At 43.3% G+C, this 24,548-nt stretch overlaps 1 protein-coding gene across 2 annotated transcripts in view; it reads right to left on the bottom strand.

Annotated features, from left to right (window-relative positions):
- Window positions 1–4,957, bottom strand: part of GAB1 (GRB2 associated binding protein 1) — a 143,914-nt gene extending 138,957 nt beyond the window's left edge. For both annotated transcript variants that reach the window (XM_003417503.4, XM_003417502.4), the window contains exon 1: window positions 4,477–4,957. In XM_003417503.4, coding sequence (XP_003417551.1) covers window positions 4,477–4,548 — 72 coding nt within the window. In that variant the 5' untranslated portion in view covers window positions 4,549–4,957. The remainder of the gene's footprint in view (window positions 1–4,476) is intronic.
- Between the last annotated feature and the right edge of the window lie 19,591 nt (window positions 4,958–24,548).

Here is a 24,548-nt window from a genome sequence, read left to right as displayed (position 1 = left end):
AGTTTTACTTGGACAGTTTTGTACTTACCATTAAGCCCAGGCACAACAAAAGAATTAACTATCACAAAGGCTTAATGTAACTGTCATTTGATGATCTTTGTTAATAGAAACGTTCCTGCCACACTTGAAAAGATAAAAAGAAAACGTTAAGTATCTGAATAGAAGGTTTACTAACATGATGACTGCAAGAAAAAATTTCCTTCAACAAACTATGCTCCTTCAATAACTGTAAGCAAAAGCTTCAGAGTCTGTTGATTGCGCCCGGTAATCACCAGAAAAGGGATAGGAAGAGCTTCCAGACATCATAGTTTTCTTTGGTGTAGTGACACTACTGAGCAGGGACTCAGGAAATGCTTAGCAAGGTCCTGGGTTGTCCTTGAACCAAGGAGGTGCTTATATCCTGCCTGCCCACCCTCCTCATGTCAGATGTCAGGTGCCCACCTAGTGGGAGAGGTTATTTCTGTTTCCAGGCCCATTTCCAGAATCAGGACTGCAGACAAAGAACCGGCCTATTAGTTGACAGCTGCAGAGCAGACAGAGCCCAAGCTGGGTGCAGATTAGGCATTCGAGACTTGTTCCCAGGCTGGCTGTCAGCTTATAGGCCACCTTGCTCTGGCCTCAGAAGCAGGTTCACCTGCTGAGATTGCACACCTGCCCAACACTGACAGCCAGGCCACAAAGGAGTCAAACTTGGTGTCCAGGCTCGAGGAAGGCCACAGGGAAGCACCCCCTACAGAGCTACAGTGGTGACCAGTTGGCTTGAAGCAATCCTTTAATTCTGGATTTACACTTTCTGCTAAAATTTCAAGTCCTGATGAAAATTACACCATTATTTCAAATGGATGATTCGTCTTTAAGTAACTCTTTAAAAATCTAGGCAACACTGTTAAGCTCGCACTACCAAGAGTTTACTCATTTTCTGTTACCCTAGTGACAAAAGATCTACACACGTGATTCCACTTGGGTCCAAAACAAAACAACAAAAATCAGCTGTTTAATACATAACACAGGACAAAAACAGCAACACCGTATTGAAAAGAATGGAAGAAATCATAAAATTTTCCACCTCCATTTTAAGTAGGCTTTTAAAAAAAATTCAAAGAATGAGACACATACAAGGCAGTTTTACCCATATGCAAACAAACATAGGACAAATTAAATAAGAAAAGGCTGGGAGTCTGTCTCTCACCTTTTAATTCATAAAACCTCTTTAGGAAAGAGATTTCACTCTCTTTAGAAAATTCAAGAAAGGCTTACAGATGAGATGCAGACACTGGGGTGTAAAGAAAACAATGCTGCTTGAGTTGAAACAGCAAACATAAAATGGAGTTGTAAATGGAATGCATTGGGTGACTTTAAAAATAAAGCTAAAACAATTTTGTGTGACTTAAAAGCCCTTAAGGATCATCTTAATCGGTGTTTGGCCTACCTTATAAATACTGTGAACAACAAGACAACTGTCAAAGCCCCACGGGTCAAACGTTTCCCAAAAGAATGATAATGCTCAGTCTCTGAGGTCTCATTTAATAATTACAGTACCACGCATCTGAGATATCTTTTCACAGCAAATCCATTCATTAAAAACCATTATAAAGCAACGTTTTGCCCACTGGGTGGCCAACAATGTTTCCTTTCATCCAGGAAATAAAGATTCTACGTGAAAAGAGAACAGGCATAGGCAATGCATATATACATAATCAACGGCACTGGGTTTGGTTTTTTGGTTTTTGGGTATCATTAATGGTCAAAAGCTGCTTTAGCAAAAACAATCTAAATTGGATAAAAAAAAATTGGATACCTAAGCCAAAAGATCAACAATAATCTGGGAATGGCAACATCTTCTGGGCAACCAATTTCACAGCTAAAAAATGAGACAAGCCTCACTTAAACACTCTGCCTCATCCTCTTAGCTACCTCAGCTGAGAGCCACCCTGCCCACCATCTTCCTGGGCCATCTTAGCACATTCCACTACTACGTAAAGAAAATACACTAGTGCTCCACTGGGCAAGAAAAAAAAAAACAGCCTTTCCCCAGCTGTTAGGGGTATATTCTTCCCTCCGCTGAGGGAAAACACAAATATGAGTCCACTGTCTCTCTAGTCTTCCCATGGTTCCAGACTACATTGAACTTGTTCCTTGAAACATCTACAAAGCATCCATACCACTCAACCTGGGCACATAATCATAAACTACTTTGCACTATTGGTTCATTTTTCACATATGCCTGTCTTCCCGAAGACTCGAAAAGCTGCTTCAAGGCAAACTCCAGGTCTGACATTTCTTTTGCACACCACATCTGCTCTACAGCCCACTTCCTCCTGGCATTCTCAACTAATATCCACAGACTCATAGAAAGTTATAATCGGAAAGAACCTTTAGGGATGATTTAGTCCAAGCTCCGTATTTGAAATGAACTAGATGAGCCTCATTAACCTTTTACAGCTCAGTGAGTCAGGTAGACCTGGGTTCAAATCCTGCCTCTGGCATGTTCTGGTTGGATAGATTGTTTTCTCACCTGTGAAACAGAGATAATACCTACCTCATAAAATAAGGGTCAAAAAAGAAAAAAATAAAAATAAAATATATACACACACACATTTGAACCTCCTTTTTTTTGTCCTTGTTAAGACACAATCTTTTTGGTTGATTTTCCTTCTGGTTTATACTACATTACATTGCAAGCCTAAGAGGCAGGACTCCCCCCACCCCCCTATATTTTCTAACCTTATGGTACCTAATAGAGTACTTAGCGTCTTTCGAAAAAGCCATAACTAACATGTGAAAGAATGCATTAAACAAACCTCTATTACCAATACCTAGTTCCCCAAGAACCTAATCACTAGACTACTAGTGGAAAGGTTGGCAGATGGAACCCACTCAAAGGCACCTAGGAAGATAGGCCTGGCTATCTACTTCCAAAAGGTCACAGCCCTGAAACCCCCGTGGAGCAGTTCTACTCTGCAAGCGCAGGGTCATGACGATCAGAATCAACTCTGTGGCAACTAACAACAGCTGCATGTCTTTCCTAAATTGTGTCTTCTCGAAACAAACATACCTCCAGCTCCCTACCCACCCCCCTCTCACACACACCTATCCCTTTAGAACCAAGAGCTGAAAAAAACCACTGCCTCTCCCCTTATTTTTGGAATAAAGCTAGTATCTCTACCAGGATATGCAGACAAACAGTTGACAGGTGGAGTGACAGAGTTTGGAAGGATTCAAAATCTCTGGAGAACTTTCTTAGGATTTGTGGCATCGATCCCTGAAATGAGAATTACTTGTCTATAACAAATTCTGGCAAAAGTAAACCAGAAACTCACTGGTGAGCTGTCAGTGAAGTTAAATATTGCACTTCAGTCTGTTCCATGCAAGCAAACAGTGACTAATAGGATTAACTTCACCTCTAACACTGGATGGAGATATCCTCCAACAAGAAACAGGTTCCAGTAGCACAAGTGTCAGTCCCAGGTAGAAAATTTATATTTGAGTGAACATAAATACTGCTTTTTAAAATTTTACTAGAAAAAGTATTTGCTCCGTACGCCAGCATAAAAGTGTTCTCTCTTTCCTTTGCAGGAGGCAGCGACAAAAAAAAAAAAAAAAAAAAAAATGGGGGCGGGGAGATCTCAGACGCCTGAAGAGGACATAGATTTCCACTAAAGTTGGTTCTTTCAAGGAATATTTTTTCCAACAGCATCGTGTATCAATTACACAAATGCCATTTAAGCCACGCTGGTGCCCTGGGAAAGATTGGCAACACACAGAAATTCCTTCTGGCTTCAGCTGTCCCCTCCTGCGGGGCTTGACAGCGCGTTCAAGACGCCCAAACACCAGCCAGCAGGCTCCCCCCAGTGCCTTCCTCTCGCAGCAAACCGCCAGGGCTCTCGGGCCAAACTCCAATGTCCCTCAATTCAAAACCGCGAAAATGTGAACCCTGCTAAGCAAACGGTAGGGCGCGTTAAGAACTTTTTCTTTTTGCGCAGACATGAGATGCTTGTCTCCGATACCAATTTCTTAGCTCCACCGTCCCTTCCCCGAAACCCACCTCCAAGGGAAGTGAAGAAAGAGCGTGGACCAAAGAGGGCTGGCGGTCCCTACGGTTTTCCTAGTGCCACCACCCCCATAATTAGGTGCAGAAAGATAAAAAGAAAGGAGAATGCGCCTCTCCCCGCCTTACCCCACCCCACAACTGCTAGAAGCAATAGTAAAAACATGCAGCGGGAGTTCATCTGGAAACCCTGGGCCCTCCTATGGGGCGGTAAGGCCCGAAATGCAGGCCGTCCGGAATCTGGAGGAAGAAAGTTGCCAGGCGAAGTGAAGTGTAAGCCAGGGCGTGAGTGTACAGCACCCGGTCCCCAGCCTGATGGGAGAAGGGGCCGAGGGTAAAAGAGATGCGGATTAATAAGCCCCGCGCGCGAGCAGCTGCAGCCGCCAGCCAGCTCGGGACCGGGTGCCGCTGGCAGAGCCTCTACTTACATAACGCTTCAACTTTTTCTCCGGCGGGGACTTGCGGAGCCACCCCGAGCAGACCACTTCGCCACCGCTCATGATGCACACCTCTCCGGCCCTGAGCGGGGCAGCTGAGGGGCGGGCAGGCGCGCTCCGGATACAGCCGACGCCTGTGGGGCGCACAACGGCGAGGTCCTAGCTCTCCTGGCCGCGCACCCTCCGCGGACAGGACAGGCGAGCTCCCAACGCGCGCTCGGCCCGCTCTTGCGCGGGGCTCCCGGCGTCCGAGCGTCTCGCTGGCAGCTCCACAGATGTGAGCAGAAGCGAGATGCTCCGCCGCTGCCGACCGCACTGGGCAGCGGCTGCCGCGGGGCCGAGGGCGCCCCGGCCTCTCCTTAATGCGCCCGCCTCGCCACCAGGCGCGCCGTCCCACCGGCCGCCTCAGCAGCGCTCAGGCTCAACTGGGCCGGCGTCTTCGCGGGACTCTATCCGGACAAGGAGCCAGCGCCTCGGTGCCTTGCGCTCCGCCCCCTCGGGACAGAACCTCCCCAGAGAGCTTTCCGAAACAGACACCGCTGCACGCACACAATGCTCCGCGCGGTGCCTACTCCCGCTCGCCCGCTCTCGGTTTCGGTGAGCCCTGCGCAATCCAGTCCTTCGTCCTCCTCGAGGGAGGGCGGCTCGCTTCTCTGCGGCGCCCGGGAAGCCGGGAGGAAAGGGAAAGCTGAGAGGGTCCCGCGTGCAGCGGGTGCAGGCAAGGTCCCGGGACGCGGAGGGAGCCGCCCAGTCGGCGGCGATGCGCGGCGCGTCGACGAGGTGCGGGCGCGGAGAGGGCGCAGGTCCCGCCAGAGGGTGGGTCCGTTCTCGCCGCCGCCGATGAGGGCGGGGAACGGCGGAGGAATGAGGCGCCCGGCTGCGGGGAGGGATCCCACTGTCCCGTCCCCTCACGCTCCTCCCCCGCCACCTCCCCCACCCTGGGGTGCGCGGCAGGTTCTGAGCGGCCACGGGTCCCGGCCCGATCCCTCCCTCTCTTGGCCTCCAGGCTGCTGTTCCTCCCTTTTCTCCTTCTCCTCCCAGTTCGGGCCCGGCTCCGGTTTCTGCCCAGACTTTCTGTGAAACTCGGCCGGAGCGTTCCAGCCAAAACAACAAGGGCTGGAGGAGGAGGAGGAGGAGAACGAGGGAGGGAGCGAGCTAAGGAGGGAGGGAGCCGGAGTCCGAGAGGCACCCTGGGATCTGTAGTTCGGAACGCGAGAGCAGAATCTCGGCCGCCCGGCGACGGTGTTGGTGGGAGCCCCCAGAGTACCCCTCGCCTGGGAAGGCGGCGGAGGCCGGGCGAGGGCAACCCCGGCGGGGCTCGGGCGCGGGGAGGGGCGGGGAACGTTAACATGTTCAGTGCCGGGCTTACCATCTTGAGCTAGCCCGGGTGTCAGTTCCGAGTGCGTACCGTGCTCCAGACCGGGAGTTTCGGGGTTTTCCGTGTTTGACTGTCCACAAAGCCAAAGAGGCCAGACAGAGACCCCGGCGTCGTAGGGAGGCGGCGACTCCGCGGGTTCCCGCCGCGAGAGACCGAAGAGCCGGGTCTAGGACGGCTGCATGGCGTCCTGGGGACCGCCAGGACTGGGGTGGGAGAGTCCCTGGCGGCGCCGCGAAAGTGGTGGGAGCACTTCATGGAGCCAAAGGATATGAAGTCCTTCGCTCACCCCATTTGTTGTCAGCTTCTTCCACTTGTATTTGGTTAAAATCAACCCCTGCCCGGTATGTTTGGCTAGAAAAGGGAAAATTAACTGAATGTCCTATTCTACTTGCCTGTTTGTGTGTTTTACAATTATTTTACCTGGGCTTGAGTGTAACATGATCCTGTAATGTAATACATTTTCCAATTTATTTACGAAAAATAAAGCCCCAAAACAAATTTTAGAAGGCTGTAGTTGTAATTTTCCGTCAAGTCGATTTGGACTCACGGCAACCCCATGTGTGCAGAGTAAGACTGTGCTCCTTAGAATTTTCAAGGCTGTGACCTTTTCAAACTAGAGAGCTTCTGCTTCTGAGTGGATTCGAACCACCTCTGAGCGGGTTTGAGCTGCCAACCTTTCCTTTAAGGTAATAGTGAAGCCCTGGGTGGTATAGGATAGTAAACAAATAAAAGGTCAACATAAGTACAGATTGTGATAAATGTGCTATGAAGGAAATAAACACAGCAAGGTAAAGAATAACAGGTGGGACTAGGTCTTGAGGAGGTATTTAGCCAGAGATTTGAAAGATGCTCTAAAGAAAGAGGAGAATCAGAATTGGTTTATTGAAGGATAAAAGAGTTAACCATAGAGAGAACTGGAGAAAGAATAAGCAAAGAATTACTTCGTACAACCAAAAAATCCAAACCAGTTGCCGGCGCATTGATTCTGACTTATGTCGACCCCTTCCTTGTGTGTCGCAGCAGAACTGTGCTCCGTAGAGTTTTCCATGGCTAATTTTTTCAGATGTAGAGGCATGGGGGAGGAGGCACACCAGGTGACACTGTCAGAGGGAATGTCACCAAAATGACTATAAAAAATCTCATTAGTTACAACAACAGAAACATTTTTCATAAGCCCAGCTTACATGTGTTAATATACCTAGGAGGCTAAAACTATGCTGATTTATTTTTTGAACAGTCTAATGCGATCCCATCAGAGCTGTCATTATTAGCCAATGGCATGACACTGCAAATCACGCTGGTTTCATCTACACATGTTGCAAGCACACGATATTGTTTTTGTTGCTCCCAGTGTTTTTATAGTCGCCGATTTTGCCAAATTTTCTGGTGTTTTAGCTACAATATTGTGGTAATTAGTGTTTGTGAACCTCTATCAATAACTTTTTTGAGAATGAAGTAGTAATTAAATGAAAAGGAGTCATATATGAGAATTATGATTCATAAGTAACATTAGTACAAAAAACATTACTAAGGCTTCTGTATGATCTGGTACAGGAGGAGCTCCCTGGGGGGTGGGTGATACCTGAGTTACTGCACTGGGTGACACCAGCCCTAGCGACACCGCTGATCACCAGGCTTTTCTTCTCTCGCACCTCTGAATGGACTGGAACCACCAGCCTTTTGGTTTACAGTCACAGCTACACACATTAACTGTTTACACCACCCACGGACTCCTGGTTACATCATAGTCCAAATGGAGCCCCCTGGGCACCTGTAAGTGTGGCAAAGAAAGACTCTGAAGAAAGAGCAGAGAGGCTGCTGAATTGTGCAAGCCCCAGACTCCTAAACTGGGGCACTGATAAATGACACCCCCATTACACAAGCGTAAATGGCTTCATCATTCAGTAACTCTCCATTAAGTTAATATCTCCATTACTGTAACCCGTATCAGAAAAATACTATGAAAATAGAATTAATTTAGCAACCTAGTAAGTAAATTATCGGAAAATAAAGCTGGTATTCTAAACCTATCTTCAGCTTACATAAAGAGCTTAGTATGTAGAAAAAATAAAATCAGAAGAGGTCTGGTTCCATTGAGGTTTAGAGCCCTTCATCTTTTTTTTTTATATATAATTTTTATTGTGCTTTAAGTGATAGTTTACAAATCAAGTCAGTCTCTCACACAAAAACCCATATACACCTTGCTACCCACTCCAGATTACTCTCCCCCTAATAAGACAGCCCGCTCTCTCCCTCCACTCTCTCTTTTCATGTCCATTTCGCCAGCTTCTAACCCCCTCCACCCTCTCATCTCCCCTCCAGGCAGGAGATGCCAACATAGTCTCAAGTGTCCACCTGATCCAAGAAGCTCACTCCTCACCAGCATCCCTCTCCAACCCATTGTCCAGTCCAATCCATGTCTGAGCCCTTCATCTTTTGACAGGTACTTTGAGTATCACAAGGGCTTGGTTTTTAGATCTGGATTCATTTTTCAGGTCATCGATTTTTCAAATCATGACCTTGAGCAAATTACACGGTGTATCCGAGCTTCAGTTTCCCAATATGTGAAATGGAATAATAATACTGATATTGCAGAATTTTTGTGAAAATTAGCAATGATAGACTATTAAATGCCTGGCACATATATAGATGTTAGAGGGCTTCAGTGTTTGTTGTTGCTTTTCTTAAACCTTAAGGCTTTTTAGAACACAAGTGGGTGTAGTTTTCACCATGGCAGCCAATGAGCCAAAGCCATTCTTAAGTAAATGGGTACAGATCTTGCCACAAGTCCTCCAAACAAAAATAAATCATTGCATTTGTTTTTCACTTCTCCATAGGCAGTGTGTATATACACTGAGTCAAAAGTATTTACGAATTACATTCTAAGGCTAATCTGTCATTGAGTCATAACTGTTGGCTTTAGCAAATTTGCTACTCCCTGTTATCAAGTTCTTTTTAATAAGAAAATTTTAGTATGTCTTCCACTGTTTGGGAAACCCTGGTGGCATAGTGGTTAAGAACTGCAGCTGTTAACCAAAAGGTTGGCAGTTTTAATCCACCAGGCACTCCTTGGAAACTCTATGGGGCGGTTCTGCTCTGTCCTATAGGGCCGCTATGAGTCGGAATCAACTCGACAGCAGTGGGTGGGTCCACTGTTTAGCATTTGGCTATTCCAATATTTTTTTCCCTTATTTCAAATAAGTAGTCAATTAACTCATTTCCGTATAAGAAATCTTTAAACATTTTTCCCCTATCTTTTACTGTGATGTTCTAAGCTGATATTTCTACAGAACAAATAAGGGCTGAAGATATGTATCCATGTACGTATTTTAGAAAAGAAATGTTCATTATTTTTACATTATTTGCCATTTTTAGATTATCTCTTTGTCTTAGTCATCTAGTGCTGCTATAACAGAAATACCACAAGTGGATGGCTTTAACGAAGAGAAGTTTATTTTCTCACAGTAAACTAGGCTAAAGTCCAAATTCAGGGTGTCAGCTCCAGAGGAAGGCATTCTCTCTCAGTTGGCCTTCTCATCAACCTTACCCCGGGCTAGGAGCTTCTCAGAACAGGGACCCCGAGTCTAAAGGATGCACGCTGCTCGCAGCGCTGCTTTCTTGGTGGTATGAGGTTCCCCTGTCTCTCTGCTTGCTTCTTTTATATCTCAAGAGATTGGCTTAAGACACAATCCAATCTCTAGGCTGAGTCCTGCCTCACTGACACAACTGCTGCCCATCCTCCTCATTAACATCATAGAGGCAGGATTTACAACATGTAGGAAAATGGCACGATACCGGGAATCATGGCCCAGCCAAATTGATACATATGTTTTTTGGGGTGACAATTCAATCCATGACACTCTTAAATCACATTTTATATGTTTATACATAAAAGAAAAGGTATGCTGGAAAAAACTATTACATGTACCCACCCAAATCCATTGCTATTGAGTGGATTCTCACTCATGGCGACCCTGTAAGGACAGAACTGCCCTAGAGAGTTTCCAAGGCTATAAATCCTTAAGTAAGTGCTGTCTTTCTCCCTCAGAGCAGCTGGTAGTTTCCAACCACTGACCTTTCAGTTAGCAGCCGAGCGCTTTAACCACTGAGCCACCATATCTTAAATTTCATTCATGCAACAAAGATTTATGGAATTCCTTGTGTATGCAAGTCCCTCAAGACTGGGAATACAATAGTGAGGCAAGTCAGACTTTTTCCTGTACTCCTTCCATCCTGGAGAAAAACATTCAATCAGCCGTGGCCTTCTTGCCATTCTCAAAGGCATTCTTCTCTCTTCCCACTACAAGGCCTCAGTTCTTAACTGTTCTTGGCCTGGAATGCTGGCCTCCCCCTTGCCTGACTTTCATTTTATTCAGGGTAGGGGTTGGTCAGTTCACCTTTCAGATCACAGGTCACCCATCTCTTCTGCAGGAAACCTTTTCTTCTTCCCCCAGGTTGAGTTATATTCCCCTTCTTTACCCTCCACAGCCCTCTGCGTCTCTTCTTTCAGAATGCTTCTCATAGTTGTCATTTTGCATCTGTTTGTGAGATTCTTTTATTGATATCTGCTTCTCTCACTAAATGCTAAGCTCCACAGAGGGAAATGACTTTGTACCCCTAACACCTAGCAGAGTACCTGGAATATAAAAAACCAAACCTGTTGCCATCGAGTCAATTCCGACTCATACTGACCCTACAGAACAGAGGAGAACTGTCCCACAGAGTTTGCATGGAGCACCTGGTGGATTCGAACTGCCAACCTTTTGGTTAGCAGCTGTAGCTCTTAACCACTATGCCACCAGGGTTTCTGCCTGGCATATAAAAAAAAAAAAAATTTTTTTTTTTTTTTGCATATAGTAAGTACTTAATCTGTACTTGTTGAATGAGTGGATGAATGAATGAAGGACTTTGATCAGGAGACTGTCTTTCCCTGGTATGTTTTTAAACTGACATGGCTCTAAGAAATGGTACTACAGTCAAGATGCTTAGGTAGGAAGGTCTTCTGAGTAACCAGACTCCAAAAGGTGACAAACCTTACTGTGTATCGTTCCCTAAAAATGGGACTCTTTTTCTTTTTGAAATTTTCTGTTTATTTCGTGTATACTTGGTGATTGTAATAAAATAGCATTACCTTTATAACAGGAAATTTTTATTTTAAATTTTAAAAACAAAAGCCATTTAGTATCTTTTAATTAACAAGTAACTTAAACCTAAACTTTCAAAGTTGCAATTTTCACACATCTAAACATTTGTAAGGAAATTGTGTTGAAATAATCTCAGAATAAAAATATTCTTGGAATAACATTTGTATAGATATAATGAGAAAATAGCCTTTTGACAAAGGAAGAAAATATCCTTTCATTCTAGAATATTTCAATTATAAATATTAAAAAAAATTTTTTTTATTACGTTTGATAAAATTAAACATACTGTGGCATCACTGCTTGAGTTACATAATTTTATTTTGAACTTAATATTCCAAAATTTAGAAGAGTTTATTTTACATAATGTGAACCAAAATCCCTTTGTGATTGTGATATGAAAACATTATATACAGTATTAGTGTTATTTAATATAATAATTACGTTTTCATGTTTCTTTTTTTATTATCATTGCATTTTAGATGAGAGTTTACAGAGCAAATTAGTTTCTCATTAGATAATTAATGCACATATTGCTTTTTGACTTGGTTGCCGTTCCCACGACATGTCAACATTCTTCCCTTCTTGACCTTGGGTTGCCCGTTCCCAGCTTTCCTGTCCCTTCCTGCCTTCTTGCCTTTGACCCTGGGCTGGTGTGCCCATTTAGTCTTGTTTTGTTTTGTGGGACTGTCTAAGTTTTGGTTGAAGGGTGAACCTCAGTAGTGACTTCAGTACTGAATTAAAAGGGAGTCCGGGGGCCATACTCTCAGGGTTTCTCCAGTCTCTGTCAGACCAGTAAGTCTGGTCTTTTTGTGTGTGTGTGTGAGTCAGAATTTTGTTCTACATTTTTCTCCAGCTCTGCCTGGGACCCTCTATTATGATCCCTGTCAGAGCAGTCGGTGGTGGTAGCTGAGCACCATCTAGTTGTGCTGGATCGCGTTTGGTGGAGACTATGGTAGTTGTGGTCCATTACTCCTTTGGACTAATTTTTCCCTGTGTCTTTGGACCTTTTCATATTCCTTGCATTCAAATTGTACTTTCTCTATTTTGGATGATGAATAATATTCTACTAAGTCAAAACTTGCGTTTACTTAATTCAGTTTTTGTTTAAACTTAAAATTATGAAGTGACTGCTTCAAATCAATGACATTTGTCAAGCTGAGGTTAAAACTATATATACAGAGAGCCAAGAAACAGACCCACACCTATAAGGTCATTAAATTGATGACAAAGGTGACACTGCAGCACAGTGGGGAAATGATAGACTTTTCAATAAATGGTGCTGGGTCAACTGGATATTTGTACAGAAGAAAAAAGAATCAACTTCTATTCACAACATACACAAAAATCAGTGGCAGTTAAAATGGAAAAAAAACTAGAAAGTTTCCGAGCAAAAACTAGACAACTACCTTCTTAACTCTGAGAAAGTAAAGATTCCTAAACAGATGCAGAAACCACTAACTCTAAAAGAAAAAGTGATATATTAGACAATATTAAAATTGTGAACATCTCTTATCAAAAACAATGTTTAGGAGAGTGTAAAAACAAGTCACAGAATGGGAGAAAATATTTTCACTACATGTATTTGTCAAAGAATATATGCATATATGAAGTACTCCTAGGATCATTAAGAAAATGATTGGCAGCTAGAGACTTTAGCTTTCAATCATGATGGCGTAAGTGAAACTAGATTCATCTTCTCTGCTGAAACGACTTTAAAAAAATTGATGAAATATATGAAACAATAATTTTCGTGACATTGGACGTTAGGCAATGAAGGCCAGTAATACCTGAAAGACAGGAAACAAATGAGGTGAGCTCTACGATCAGCCCAGATCACTGCCTGTGGAGACACCCCAGGCCACAGCACAGTGAGATCTGGAGTCCCCCTGAGTTGAGGAGTTGTAGCTGGGAGTTCAGGAAGGCCAATGTATTAATGAGCCTAAGGACTTGGCTTCTAACCAAAAGGTCGGCGGTTAGAAACACCAGCCACTCATGGGAGAAAAAAACTTGGTGATTTGCTCCTGCAAAGATTATAGCCTAGTAAACCCCCATGGGGCAGTTCTACTCTGTCCTATAGGGTCACTACGAGTTGGAATCAACTGATTGCGTGCAACAATATATTCAGAGATGGAAGGACACAGCACCAAAGAGGAAAGAATTGCACAGAGAGGATCTGGAGATTCTTACTTAAGCGGTCCCTCTCTTGACGTCAGCTGAATACTGATCAGCAAATGCATATGAAGAAACTACCTGAAGCTAGGCAAAGAAAATTGGAAAAGATTAGAGAGGAAAGTCACTGAGTAGCACACTGGATGGAAACAGTTCCTGTTTTCTCTAGCCAGCGTGGAAAATACCATATTTCTCAGGGCATCATAGAGTACTCTGAAGGATTTTGTAAGGATTTTGTCTCAGTAGTGGGGCAAAATTAACCCTAGACTAAATGCTGCTGTGGTCCTGCCTAATAAGACTTACTAACAAGACCCGATAGGATCATACAACGGATGTAAATACCCAACACCTGCCAAGATAAAATTTACAATGTCCGACAGCCAATCAAAAATTACAGTGAAGAAGGTAAATATGGCCCAAAATAAGGAGAAAAATCAATTGAAACCAACCTAGAAATGACATAGATGATAAAATTGATAAACAAAAACCTTAGAACAGTTGATATGACTATCGCATGTGGTCAAGAAACTAGAAGAATGACTTACCATGTTAAGTAGAAATATGGAAGATATTATAAAGAGCCACATCAAACTTCTGAAGATGAAAAACACAATGACTGACATGAAAAAACGCACTGGATGGGATTAATTGTTGTTGTTAGGTGATGTTGAGTTGGTTCCGAGTGGTAGCACCCTTATGGGTAACAGAATGAAACGTTGCCAGATCCTGCGCCATCATCATGATTGTTGCTATGTTTGAGTCCATTGCTTTGGTTATTATTTCAGTCCATCTTATTGAAGGTTCCTCTCGTTTTCGCTGACTCCCTACTAACCATGATGTCCTTTTTTAGCGATTGGCATTTCCTGATGATGTGTCCAAGGTAAGTGAACCAAAATCTCACCATTCTCGCTTCCAAGGAATATTCTGGTTTTATGTCTTCTAATACTGACTTGTTCATTCTTTTGGCAGTCTCCAGTCTGTTCAGTATCTCTTGCCAACATCATAGTTCAAATACATCAATTCTTCTTGCCTTCCTTTTTCATTTTCCAGCTTTCGTATGCATATGATGTGATTGAAAAGACCATGGTTTGGGTTAGGCATACTTTAGTCATCAGAGTAACATCTTTGCTTTTGCAAACTTTTGAGGCCCTTTGTGGCACATTTACCCAATGCAATATGTCATTTGGTATTTTAACTACTGTTTCCATGAATGTTGATTATTGATGCAAGCAGAATGAAATCATTGACAGCTTCAATTTCTTCCTCATTTGGATGAATAGCAGATTAGATGTTGCAGAAAAAAAAAAGATTAATGGATTTGAATACATAGGAATATGAAACAGAGAGAAAAAAGTTTGGGAAAAAAAGGAATAGAGCATCAGTGAAAATGGGACCACTTCAAGTGACTGAATATACATGTGACTGGAGTCTCCAAAGGGAATAGAGCAGAAAAAATATTGGAAGACATAATAACTGCAAATTATCCAAATTTGTGGACAACTATAAACTCACAGATCAAAGATATGACATTGCTAGGAAAAATTAAAGAAGACTTAAGTACGTAGACAGGTCTATTGAGTTTATGAATCAGAAGGCTTAATATTATTATGATGTCAGTTTCCCCCAAAATTGATCTGTAAATGCATTGCAATCCTAATCAATACCTCAGCACCCCAGCAGGTTTTTTTTTTTCCAAAATTACCAAACCGATTTTAAAATATGTATGGAAATACAAAGGACCTTGAATAGCTAAAACAACTTTGAAAAAGAACAAAGTTGGAGACCTTAACATTACCTAACTTCAAAACTTACAATAAAGCTACACTAATGAAGACTGTGTAGTACTGGCATCAAGATAGACAAATGGACTAATGGAATAGGATACAGAGTCCAGAAATAGACCCACACATATATCGTCAATTGATTTTTGACAAAGGTGCAAAGGCAATTCAAAGGAGAAAGGATAGTCTTTTCAATAATTGATGCTGAAACAAATGAATATCTAAATGCAAAAAAAAAAAGAACTTCAATCCATACCTTGCAGCATATATTATGTAAATGTACTCACCATAGATCATAGACCTAAATATAAAATCTGATAAAAATAAAAGTTCCAGAAGGAAACACAGGAGGAAATCTGTGTGACTTTGAGTTAGGCAAAGATCTCTTAGACATAATACCCAAAGCATGATCCATAAAAGAAAAAAAATTGATAAACTGGACTTTGCCAAAATTAAAAATATCTGCTGTTCTAAAGATAGCATTCGGAGAATGAAAACATAAGCCACAGACTGGGAAAAAATATTTGCAAATCACATATCTGATAAAGGGCTTGTGTTCAGAATGTATGAAGAACTCTTCAAAGCCAATAATAAAAAAAAAATGCAATTAAAAAATGGACAGTAGAAAAAAAATGACCAGAAGATTTGACAGATACTTAATCAAAAAAGACATACACATGGCAAATAAGCACATCAAAAGAAGTACTCAACATTACCAGTCATTGTCATGGATTGAATTGTGTCCCCTCAAAATATGTGTCAACTTGGTTAGGCCATGATTCCCAGTATTGTGTGGTTGTCCTGCATTTTGTGATTGTAATTTTTATGTTAATTTTATATTGTAATTTTATGTTAAAGATCATTAGTGTGGGATTGTAATACCCTTTAAGTAGGCCACATCTCTGATTCAATGTAAAGGGAGTTTCCCTGGGGTATGGCCTGTACCACTTTTTGTCTCTCAAGAGATAAGAAGGAAAGGGAAGCCAGCAAAGAGGGGGACCCTCATACCACCAAGAAAGCAGTACAGGAGCAGAGCTCGTCCTTTGGACCCAGGGTCCCTGTGTAGAGAAGCTTCTAGTCCAGGGTAAGACTGATGAGAAGGCCAACAGAGAGAGAAAGCCTTTCCCCTGGAGCTGAGGCCCTGAATTTGGACTTTTAGCCTACTTTACTGTGAAGAAATAAATTGCTCTCTCTTAAAGCCATCCACTTGTGGTATTCCTGTTATGGCATCACTAGATATTCTGTTATGACAGCACTAGATAACTGTCTTAGTCATATACCACAAGTGGATGGCTTTAAGAAAGAGAAATTTATTTCTTCACAGTCTAGTAGGTTACAAGTCCAAATTCAGTGCCTCAGCTCCAGAGGAAGGCTTTCTCTCTGTCAGCTCTGGAGGAAGGTCCTTGTCCTCAATTTTCCACTGGTCGAGGAGCTTCTCAGGTGCAGGGACCCCGTGTCCAAAGGATGCACTCTGCTCCTGGTGCTGCTTTCTTGGTGGTTTGAGGTCCCCAACTCTCTGCTTGCTTCCCTTTCATTTTATCTCTTGAGAGATAAAAGGTGCTGCAAGCCACACCCCAGGGAAACTCCCTTTACATGGATCAGGAGGTAACCTGAGTAAGTAAGGGTGGTGTTAAAATTCCACCCTAATCCTCGCAACATAAAGTTACAATCACAAAATGGAGGACAACCACACATGGCCTAACCAAGTTGACACGTATTATGGGGGGACACTATTCAATCCATTACAATAACTAAGATAGTCATTATGAAAATGCAAATTAAAATCAAAATCAAAGTGACATATAATTATAAACCTATTAAACTAGGAAAAAAAAAAAAAAAACCCTTGCTGTCCACTCAGCTCTAACTCATGGTGACCCCGTGTGTTACAGAGTTGAACTGCTCCATAGGGTTTTCTTGGCTATAATCTTAATGGAAGCAGATCAGCAGGCCTTTCTTCTGCAGCACCACTGGCTTGATTCACATATCAAGGGCAAACTGAGCCACCCAGGGACCTTCATACACCTTTAGATACTGTTAGAATGTCTAAAACTAAAGCAGATTGACCATATCAAGTACTAAATGCGCATACTGAACAACTGAAATTCTTATATACCACTTGTGGGAATGTAAAATGGAAGACGTTTTGGCAGTTTCTTACAAAGTAAAACATACAGTTACCACAAAATCCAGACATCCCACTCCTAATAATTTACTCAGATTAAATGAAAAGCATATGCCAACGCAAAGACTTGTCCAAAAATGTTTATAGCAGCTTTATTTCAAATAGCCCAAAACTAGAAACAATTCAAAAGCCCAGTAACAGGTGAATGAATAAACAAAGTATGGTATTGTTATACAGTGGAATACTAAACAAACAAACAAACAAAAACCGATTGCTGTGGAGTGGACTCTAACTCATGGTAACACCGTGTATGTCGGAGTAGAACTGTGCTCCATAGGGTTTTCAATGGCTGATTTTTCAGAAGTAGATCGCTGGGCCTTTCTTCCGAGGTGGTGCTGGGTGAACTCGAACCTCCAACGTTTTGGATAGCAGCTGAGCACCTTAACCGTTTGCACCACCAAGGGACTCCAATGGAATACTACCTAGCAATAAAAAGGAATGAACTAGTGATATGTCTTAGGCAAGGCTCTCTAGAGAAGCAAAACCAGTAAAGCACGTAAATCTGTAGAGAGAGACATTTACATTAAGGAGATGGCTTACACGGTTGTAGATACTGAAATGTCCCAAGTCTATGGGTCAGGCTGGAGGCTTCTCCTGATTCATGTAGCCACAAGGGCTGGCAAACCCAAGATTGGCAGGTCAGAGAGCAGAGCTGTTGCTCATGGGCTGCTAAGATTGACAAATCCCAAGATTGGCAGACAAGACCAAAGGTAAGCTGCTAGCTCAAGTCCCAAGAGCCAGAGGTCATATGAACAGGAGTCAGCTGCAGAATCCAGAGCGAGCAAAAGCCTTCGAGCCTTGCCAGAATGTCCACCTATATTCGACGCAGGCCACATGCTCACAGCAGATCCCATCACGGCGGTGATCGCATTATATCAGATCTCAACATGGAAGTGATCACACATCATATGACTGCCAAACTACTGAGAATCACAGCCCAGCCAAGTTGACACACAATCTTAACCATCACAGTCCACCTCTTGTCAACTTGGTACTGGTACACATCTCCTTAAACTATATAATAACCTCTGAATAAAGACGATTATAAAGTTATATTTTCACCTCATGTGATACAATGAACACACAACAGGAAATGCACTAGCGCTGTTTAAATCTTATATTTTGTAAATGAAGAAAACAAAAATATTTGACGCACACATGCGAAGCAGAAATACTCATAACAATTACTGTCCTCATTTCTGCAACTGGTCACGTGGTCGTAACTGGTTTTAGAACTACCTTCTTCCACCACCAATTCTGTATTCCCTTTGCCCTCAGCAAGCACCTCAGCTGGTTGTGGTTCTTTGCCTGGTGGGGTGACCCAAACCTTCATTCCTGAAGGGTCTAGGCCATTAGTAGTCATGTTGCAATTGAATTGCTATAGTTTTCCATTGACTTTAATCACAGGGCATGGTAGTACTAAGAGAAGCCCTAAGGGATCTCCTGCATTCCAGACATATTCTTCTTTATCTCTGTTATGTAATATCAATCCAAATTCCTCTTGGTAATCAGGATCAATCTCACCAGCCAGTATGGTAACTCCCTTCTTTGCCTGTTGATCCAGAGGCATGAGGAGCCCAAAGTGGCCAGGTGGCATTCTTAGCTTCCAGTGCAATGGAATCAGTATTGTGTCTCCAGGTGGGAGCATTCCTTCCTTTGAAACTAAGGCCTCTAGACCTGCAGAGCATAAAGTTGTAAGGTTAGGAAGCAAAAATCTTGTGAGTGGGTCCCCAGGGGTAATAGTGAGTGATGCCACTCCTATTTCCACCCCTCGATTTCTGCACCCATGAATCCTAGCTGTGGGAAAAACAGCACTATATATTGGATGCTGGCTTAGACCATATACAGCCTCCTGGAGAACATTGCCCCAACCTTACAAGGTATTGCCACCTAGCTGGTGTGGTAATTCTGTCTTTAGAAGCCATTCCATCATTCTATCAAGCCAGCTGTTTCAGGATGATGGGGAACATGGTAACACCAGTGAATTCCATGAGCATGGGTCCATTGCCACACATCATTTGCTGTGAAGTGAGTCCCTTGCTCTGAGGCAGTGCTGTGTGGGATACCATGATGATAGATAAAGCATTTTGTAAGTCCACGAATGGTAGTTTTGGTAGAAGCATTGTGTGCAGGGAAGGCAAATCCATATCCAGAGTAAAGGCCTATCCCAGTAAGAACAAAATGCTGTCCTTTCCATGATGGAAGTGATCCAATGTAATCAACTTGCAGCCATGTTGCTGGCTGATCACCTCAAGGGATGGTGCTATATTGGGGATTCTGTTGGTCTCTGCTGCTGGCAGATTTTAGACACTCAGCAGTGGCTGTAGCCAAGTCAGCCTTGGTGAGTGGAAGTCCATGTTACTGAGCCCAGGTATAACCTTCATCACCCCATAAAATCTTCAACCTTGACTACTTTGGTCATGAACCCATTGAGCAATGACCAGAGTAGCTGGGGAAATAGGATGACTCTTTTCCATAGAACACATCACTATCAGTGTTATTGTTAAAATCCTCTTCTGCAGAGGTCACCCTTTCGTGCCCCCCAAAAAATATGTGTCAACATGGTTAGGCCGTGATTTCCAGTATTGTGTGGTTTGCCCTCTATTTTATGATTGTAATTTTATGCTAAAGAGGATTATGGTGGGATTGTAACACCATCCTTACTCAGGTCACCTCCTTGATCCAATGTAAAAGAAGTTTCCCTGGGGTGGGGCCTGCACCAACTTTTATCCCTCAAGAGATGAAAGGGAAGCAAGCAGAGAGTTGGGGATCTCATACCACCAAGAAAGCAGCACCAGGAGTAGGGAGCGTCTTTTGGACCCAGGGTCCCTGTGCCTGAGAAACTCCTTGACCAGAGGAAGATTGAGGACAAGACCTTCTTCCAGAGCCGACAGAGAGAGAAAGCCTTCCCCTGGAGCTGACGCCTTGAATTTGGACTTTTAGCCTACTTTACGTGCAGAAATAAGTTTCTCTTTGTTAAAGCCATCCACTTGTGGTATTTCTGTTATGGCAGCACTAGATGACTAAGATAACATGGACACAAATATCTTCGCTTCTTTGGCCTATTCAGAGAGGCCTAGCCACATACCTCTACCCCATACCCTCTTGTCTCCAATTTTCCAATCACATTCCTTCCAAAACCCTGACTATCCACCCAAACCATTGGCCACAGCCCAAGAATAGTATACAATTGGACATCTGGCCATTTCTCCTTCTAAGCAAGATGAACAACCAGGTGCTCTGCTTGAAGTTCTGCCCATTGGGAGGGTTTCTCTTCACCAGTGTCCTTCAAGGAGGTCCCAAAAAGGGGCTGCAGTGCTGCCACTGTCCACTTTTGAGTGGCGATGTCCTATCATGCAGAACCATCTGTAACCCAGACAGGAGTTTTCTCTTCCTTAGGCAGCTGATCATACGAACCTGCCCATGAGGCTATAGGTGCAGAATGGGAGATGGAAGGTAATGTGACAGGAGTGGAGACCATGGGCATTTGGGCCACTTCCTCAGGCAACTTTCTTGTGCCTTCAGGTTCTGCTTGGGCCTGATCTTGTATATACCATTTCCATTTAATGATAGAGTGTTGCTGTGTACGTCCAGCTTTACGACTCCGTGGGTTGGACAACGCCCAGTTCATGATGGGAAGCTCAGGCTGCATGGTGACTTGGTGTCCCATGGGTAAGTATTCAGTCTTTACTAAGGTACAGTAACAAGCCAAAAGCTGTTTCTCAAAAGGAGAGTAGTCATCTGCAGAGGATGGCAGGGCTTTGATCCAAAATCCTAAGGGTTAGGTTTAGGGTTTGGGTTTGGGTTAGGGTTAGGTTAGGGGCCTGCCAAAGACTCCAAACAGCATCTCTATCTGCCACTGACACTTCAGGCACCATTAGATCAGCCAGATCATATGGCCCACATGGCAGAGCAGTTTGCCTGGCAGACTGAACCTGTTGCAGAGCCTTCTCTTGTTCTGGGCCCTATTTAAAACTAATAGCTTTTTGAGTAACTTCATAAATAGGCTGGAGTAGCACACCCAAATGAGGAATATGTTGCCTCCAGAATTCAAAGAGGCCCACTAGGTGTCGTGTCTCCTTTTTAGTTGTGGAAGGAGCCAGATGCAATAACTTATCCTTAACTTTAGAAGGAGCATCTCAACATGGCTCACACTACTGGACCCCTAGAAATTTCACTAAGGTGAAAAGGCACCTGAATTTTTGTGGTATTAATCTTCCATCCTCTAGCATGCAAATGTTTTACGAGTAAGTCCAGAGTTAATGACACTTCTTCTTTACTAGGTCCAATCAGCATAATGTCATCAATATAATGGACCAGTGTGATATCTTGTAGAAGCGAAAGGCAATCAAGGTTCCTGTGGCTGGAGAGTTGTGTTGCCCTGAGGTAGGCAACTGAAGGTGTATTGCTGGCCTTGCCAGCTAAAGGCAAACTGCTTCTGATGGGTCTTTGAAACAAGTATGGAGAAAAAGGCATTAGCCAGATCGACAGCTGCATACCAGGTACTGGGAGATGTATTAATTTTCTCAAGCAGTGAAATTATATCGGGAACAGCAACTCTAACTGGAGTGACCACCTGGTTAAGTTTTTGATAATCCACTCTCATCCTCCAAGATCCATCTGTTTTTCACGCAGGCCAAATAAGTGAGTTGAATGGAAATGTGGTGGGAATCACTACCTGGCATCCTTCAAATCCTCGATGGTGGCAGTAATCTCTGCAGTACCTCCAGGAATGCAGTATTTCTTTGGGTTTACTGTTTTCCTAGGTAGGGGCAGTTCTAATGGCATCCACTTGCGTTTACCTACCACAATAGTCCTTACCCCATTTGTCAGGGATCCAATGTGAGGGTTCTGGCAGTTCCTGAGTGTGTGTATTCCAATTATGCATTCCTGAACTGAGGAAATCATTACAGGATGGGTTTGGGGATCCACTGGACCTCCTGTGGGATGGACATGATCTAAGACTCCATTAGTAACCTGACCTCCATATACCCCCACTCTGACTGGTGGGCCACAGTGACGTTTTGGGTCTCCTGAAATTAGTGTCAGTTCAGAGCCAGTATCCAGTAGTCCCTGAAAAGTTCTGATTATTTCCTTTTCCCCAGTGAGCAGTCACTCTTGTAAAAAGCTGTAGATCCCTTTGGGGAAGGCTGGGAGAAAGATTAATAGTATAAGTTTTTGCAGTGTATTGGAGTCATTCCTCAAGGGGACCTGGCCTCCCCTTTATTCAAGGGGTTGTGGGTCTTTAAACTTGCTTAAGTCTGGGAATTGATTGAGGGGTCATGACTCTCTATTCTTCAGGTTTTCATTCACACCATAGTAGACCATATGATTGTGATTCAAAATGACCAATACCAGTCCATTTCAGCTCACTAATGCCTAAGATATTGATCTTTATGCATTCCATTTCATTTTTGACCATTTTCAATTTTCCTAGATTCATACTTCTTACATTCCAGGTTCGGATTATTAATGCATGTTTGCAGCTGTCTCTTCCCATTTTGAGTCAAGCCACATCAGCAAATGAAGGTCCTGAAAGCTTGACTCCATCTACATCATTAAAGTCTACTCTACTTTGAGGAGGCAGCTCTTCCCCAGTCATCTTTTGAACGTCTTCCAACCTGAGGGGCTCATCTTACGGCACTGTATCAGAAAATGTTCCGCTGCTATTCATAAGGTTTTCACTGGCTAATTCTTTTCAGAAGTAGACTGCCAGGTCCCTCTTCTTAGTCTGTCTTAGTCTGGAAGTTCAGCTGAAACTTGTCCACCATGGGTAGCCCTGGTGGTATTTGAATACTGGTGGCATAGCTTCCAGCATCACAGCAACACACAAGCTCCCACAGCATGACAAACTGACAGATGCATGGGGGAAATCCACTCTAGCATGCCAATTTCCCTTAGACTTTGGATACCTTCTTCCACAGTATACCAAAGCAGTTCTGTTACTTCAACCTGATTTATTTTAGGCCACCGTGTAATCCATGCTTCAGCTACCCAACCAAATAAACTATTAGATCCTTTCCTAACTTCTCAAGTTGAAACATTGAATTAAGAATCTGCTTAGTGGGCCCATATCAATAAACTCAGACTGATCCATCTTTATGTTCTTTGTACCATTATGCCACATCCTTAATAGCCATTCCCAGGTTTCTGTTTGTACATATTAGAAAAGTCAAGCAGTTCTTTTGAAGTGTAGCATACCTCTGCTTGGGTCACACCGTACTTCACCTTTTGGGGCTTGCGGAGTCTTAGGTCTAGAAGCCAAAATCAGTGGGGAAGTGTTTTGAGAACATTCAGCATTGTCTTCTACAGCATCTGCCTTAGGTGATGCCCCAGGCAATGACTCAGACAAAGGCTCTTTAGACTCAGCTGGGTTAATCTTATTAGATGGGGGTGAAAGGGCTAATGGTTTTACTGGGGAGGATGGTTTATCAGACAAACATAAAGTAATCTCTTTAGATGGGAATGACAGGGCTGGTTCTGTTGGCAAGAGTGATTCAATGGAATTTCGGGGCTTAGTGTCTCCAGCTTCTTAATTATCTGCCTGTATGTCCCCATCCCAAGTTTCAGGATTCCATTTCTTCCCAATGAATGCCCTCACTTTAACTTTAGATACCTCTCGAGGTTGGCAATTGAGTTGGTGTTATAACTCATCCACTCTTACCGTAAGACTCTGGGTTTGGTTTTCAGCAATATCAGCCTTGTTACTACAAGAAATAAGGCTTTTTTTGAAGGCACAAGTGGAAACTTTGAGGTCATTTATGTGGCATATGAGCTTTGACTCTGAAGTCCTGAGCTCATCTTTTTCTTTCACCAGTTTTTCTAGCAAAAGTAGGATCAACCAATCAGCTTCCTTATATTTCTCATTATGACAAAATTGTTCAAAGGTATCACGAATACAATCATGCAGATCCTCACCTTTCACCAATACCTGATCTACTGGTGGTGATATTTTTCATATTTGTATTACCACCTCCTGCTATGGATTAGCAGTGCCCTCTTTACTACTGAAAGCAGAGCCATCAACATCTTTAAGACTAACCAGACTTGAGAACCAATTTAGACAACTCATCCTTACAGCTTTGTTTCTCCAGGGCTCCACTCCCAGTACCAAATGTCTTAGGCTTGGTTCTCTAGAGAAGCAAAACCAGTAGAGCATGTAAGTATATATAGAGAGAGATTTATATCAAGGGAATGGCTTACATGGTTGTAGAGACTGGAACGTCCCAAGTCTGTGGACCAGGCTGGAGGCTTCCCCGATTCATGTAGCCGCCCAAAAAAACTAAAACCAAACCGAGTGCCATCAAGCCGATTCCAACTCATAGCCACAGGGGCTAGCAAACCCAAGGTTGATAGGTCAGAGAGTAGGGCTGTTGCTTACGGGCTGCAAAGATCTATGAATCCCA

Source organism: Loxodonta africana, chromosome 13, assembly GCF_030014295.1.
Source record: "Loxodonta africana isolate mLoxAfr1 chromosome 13, mLoxAfr1.hap2, whole genome shotgun sequence".
NCBI classification, from domain to species: domain Eukaryota; kingdom Metazoa; phylum Chordata; class Mammalia; order Proboscidea; family Elephantidae; genus Loxodonta; species Loxodonta africana.
This window is presented reverse-complemented; position numbering and strand designations above follow the sequence as displayed.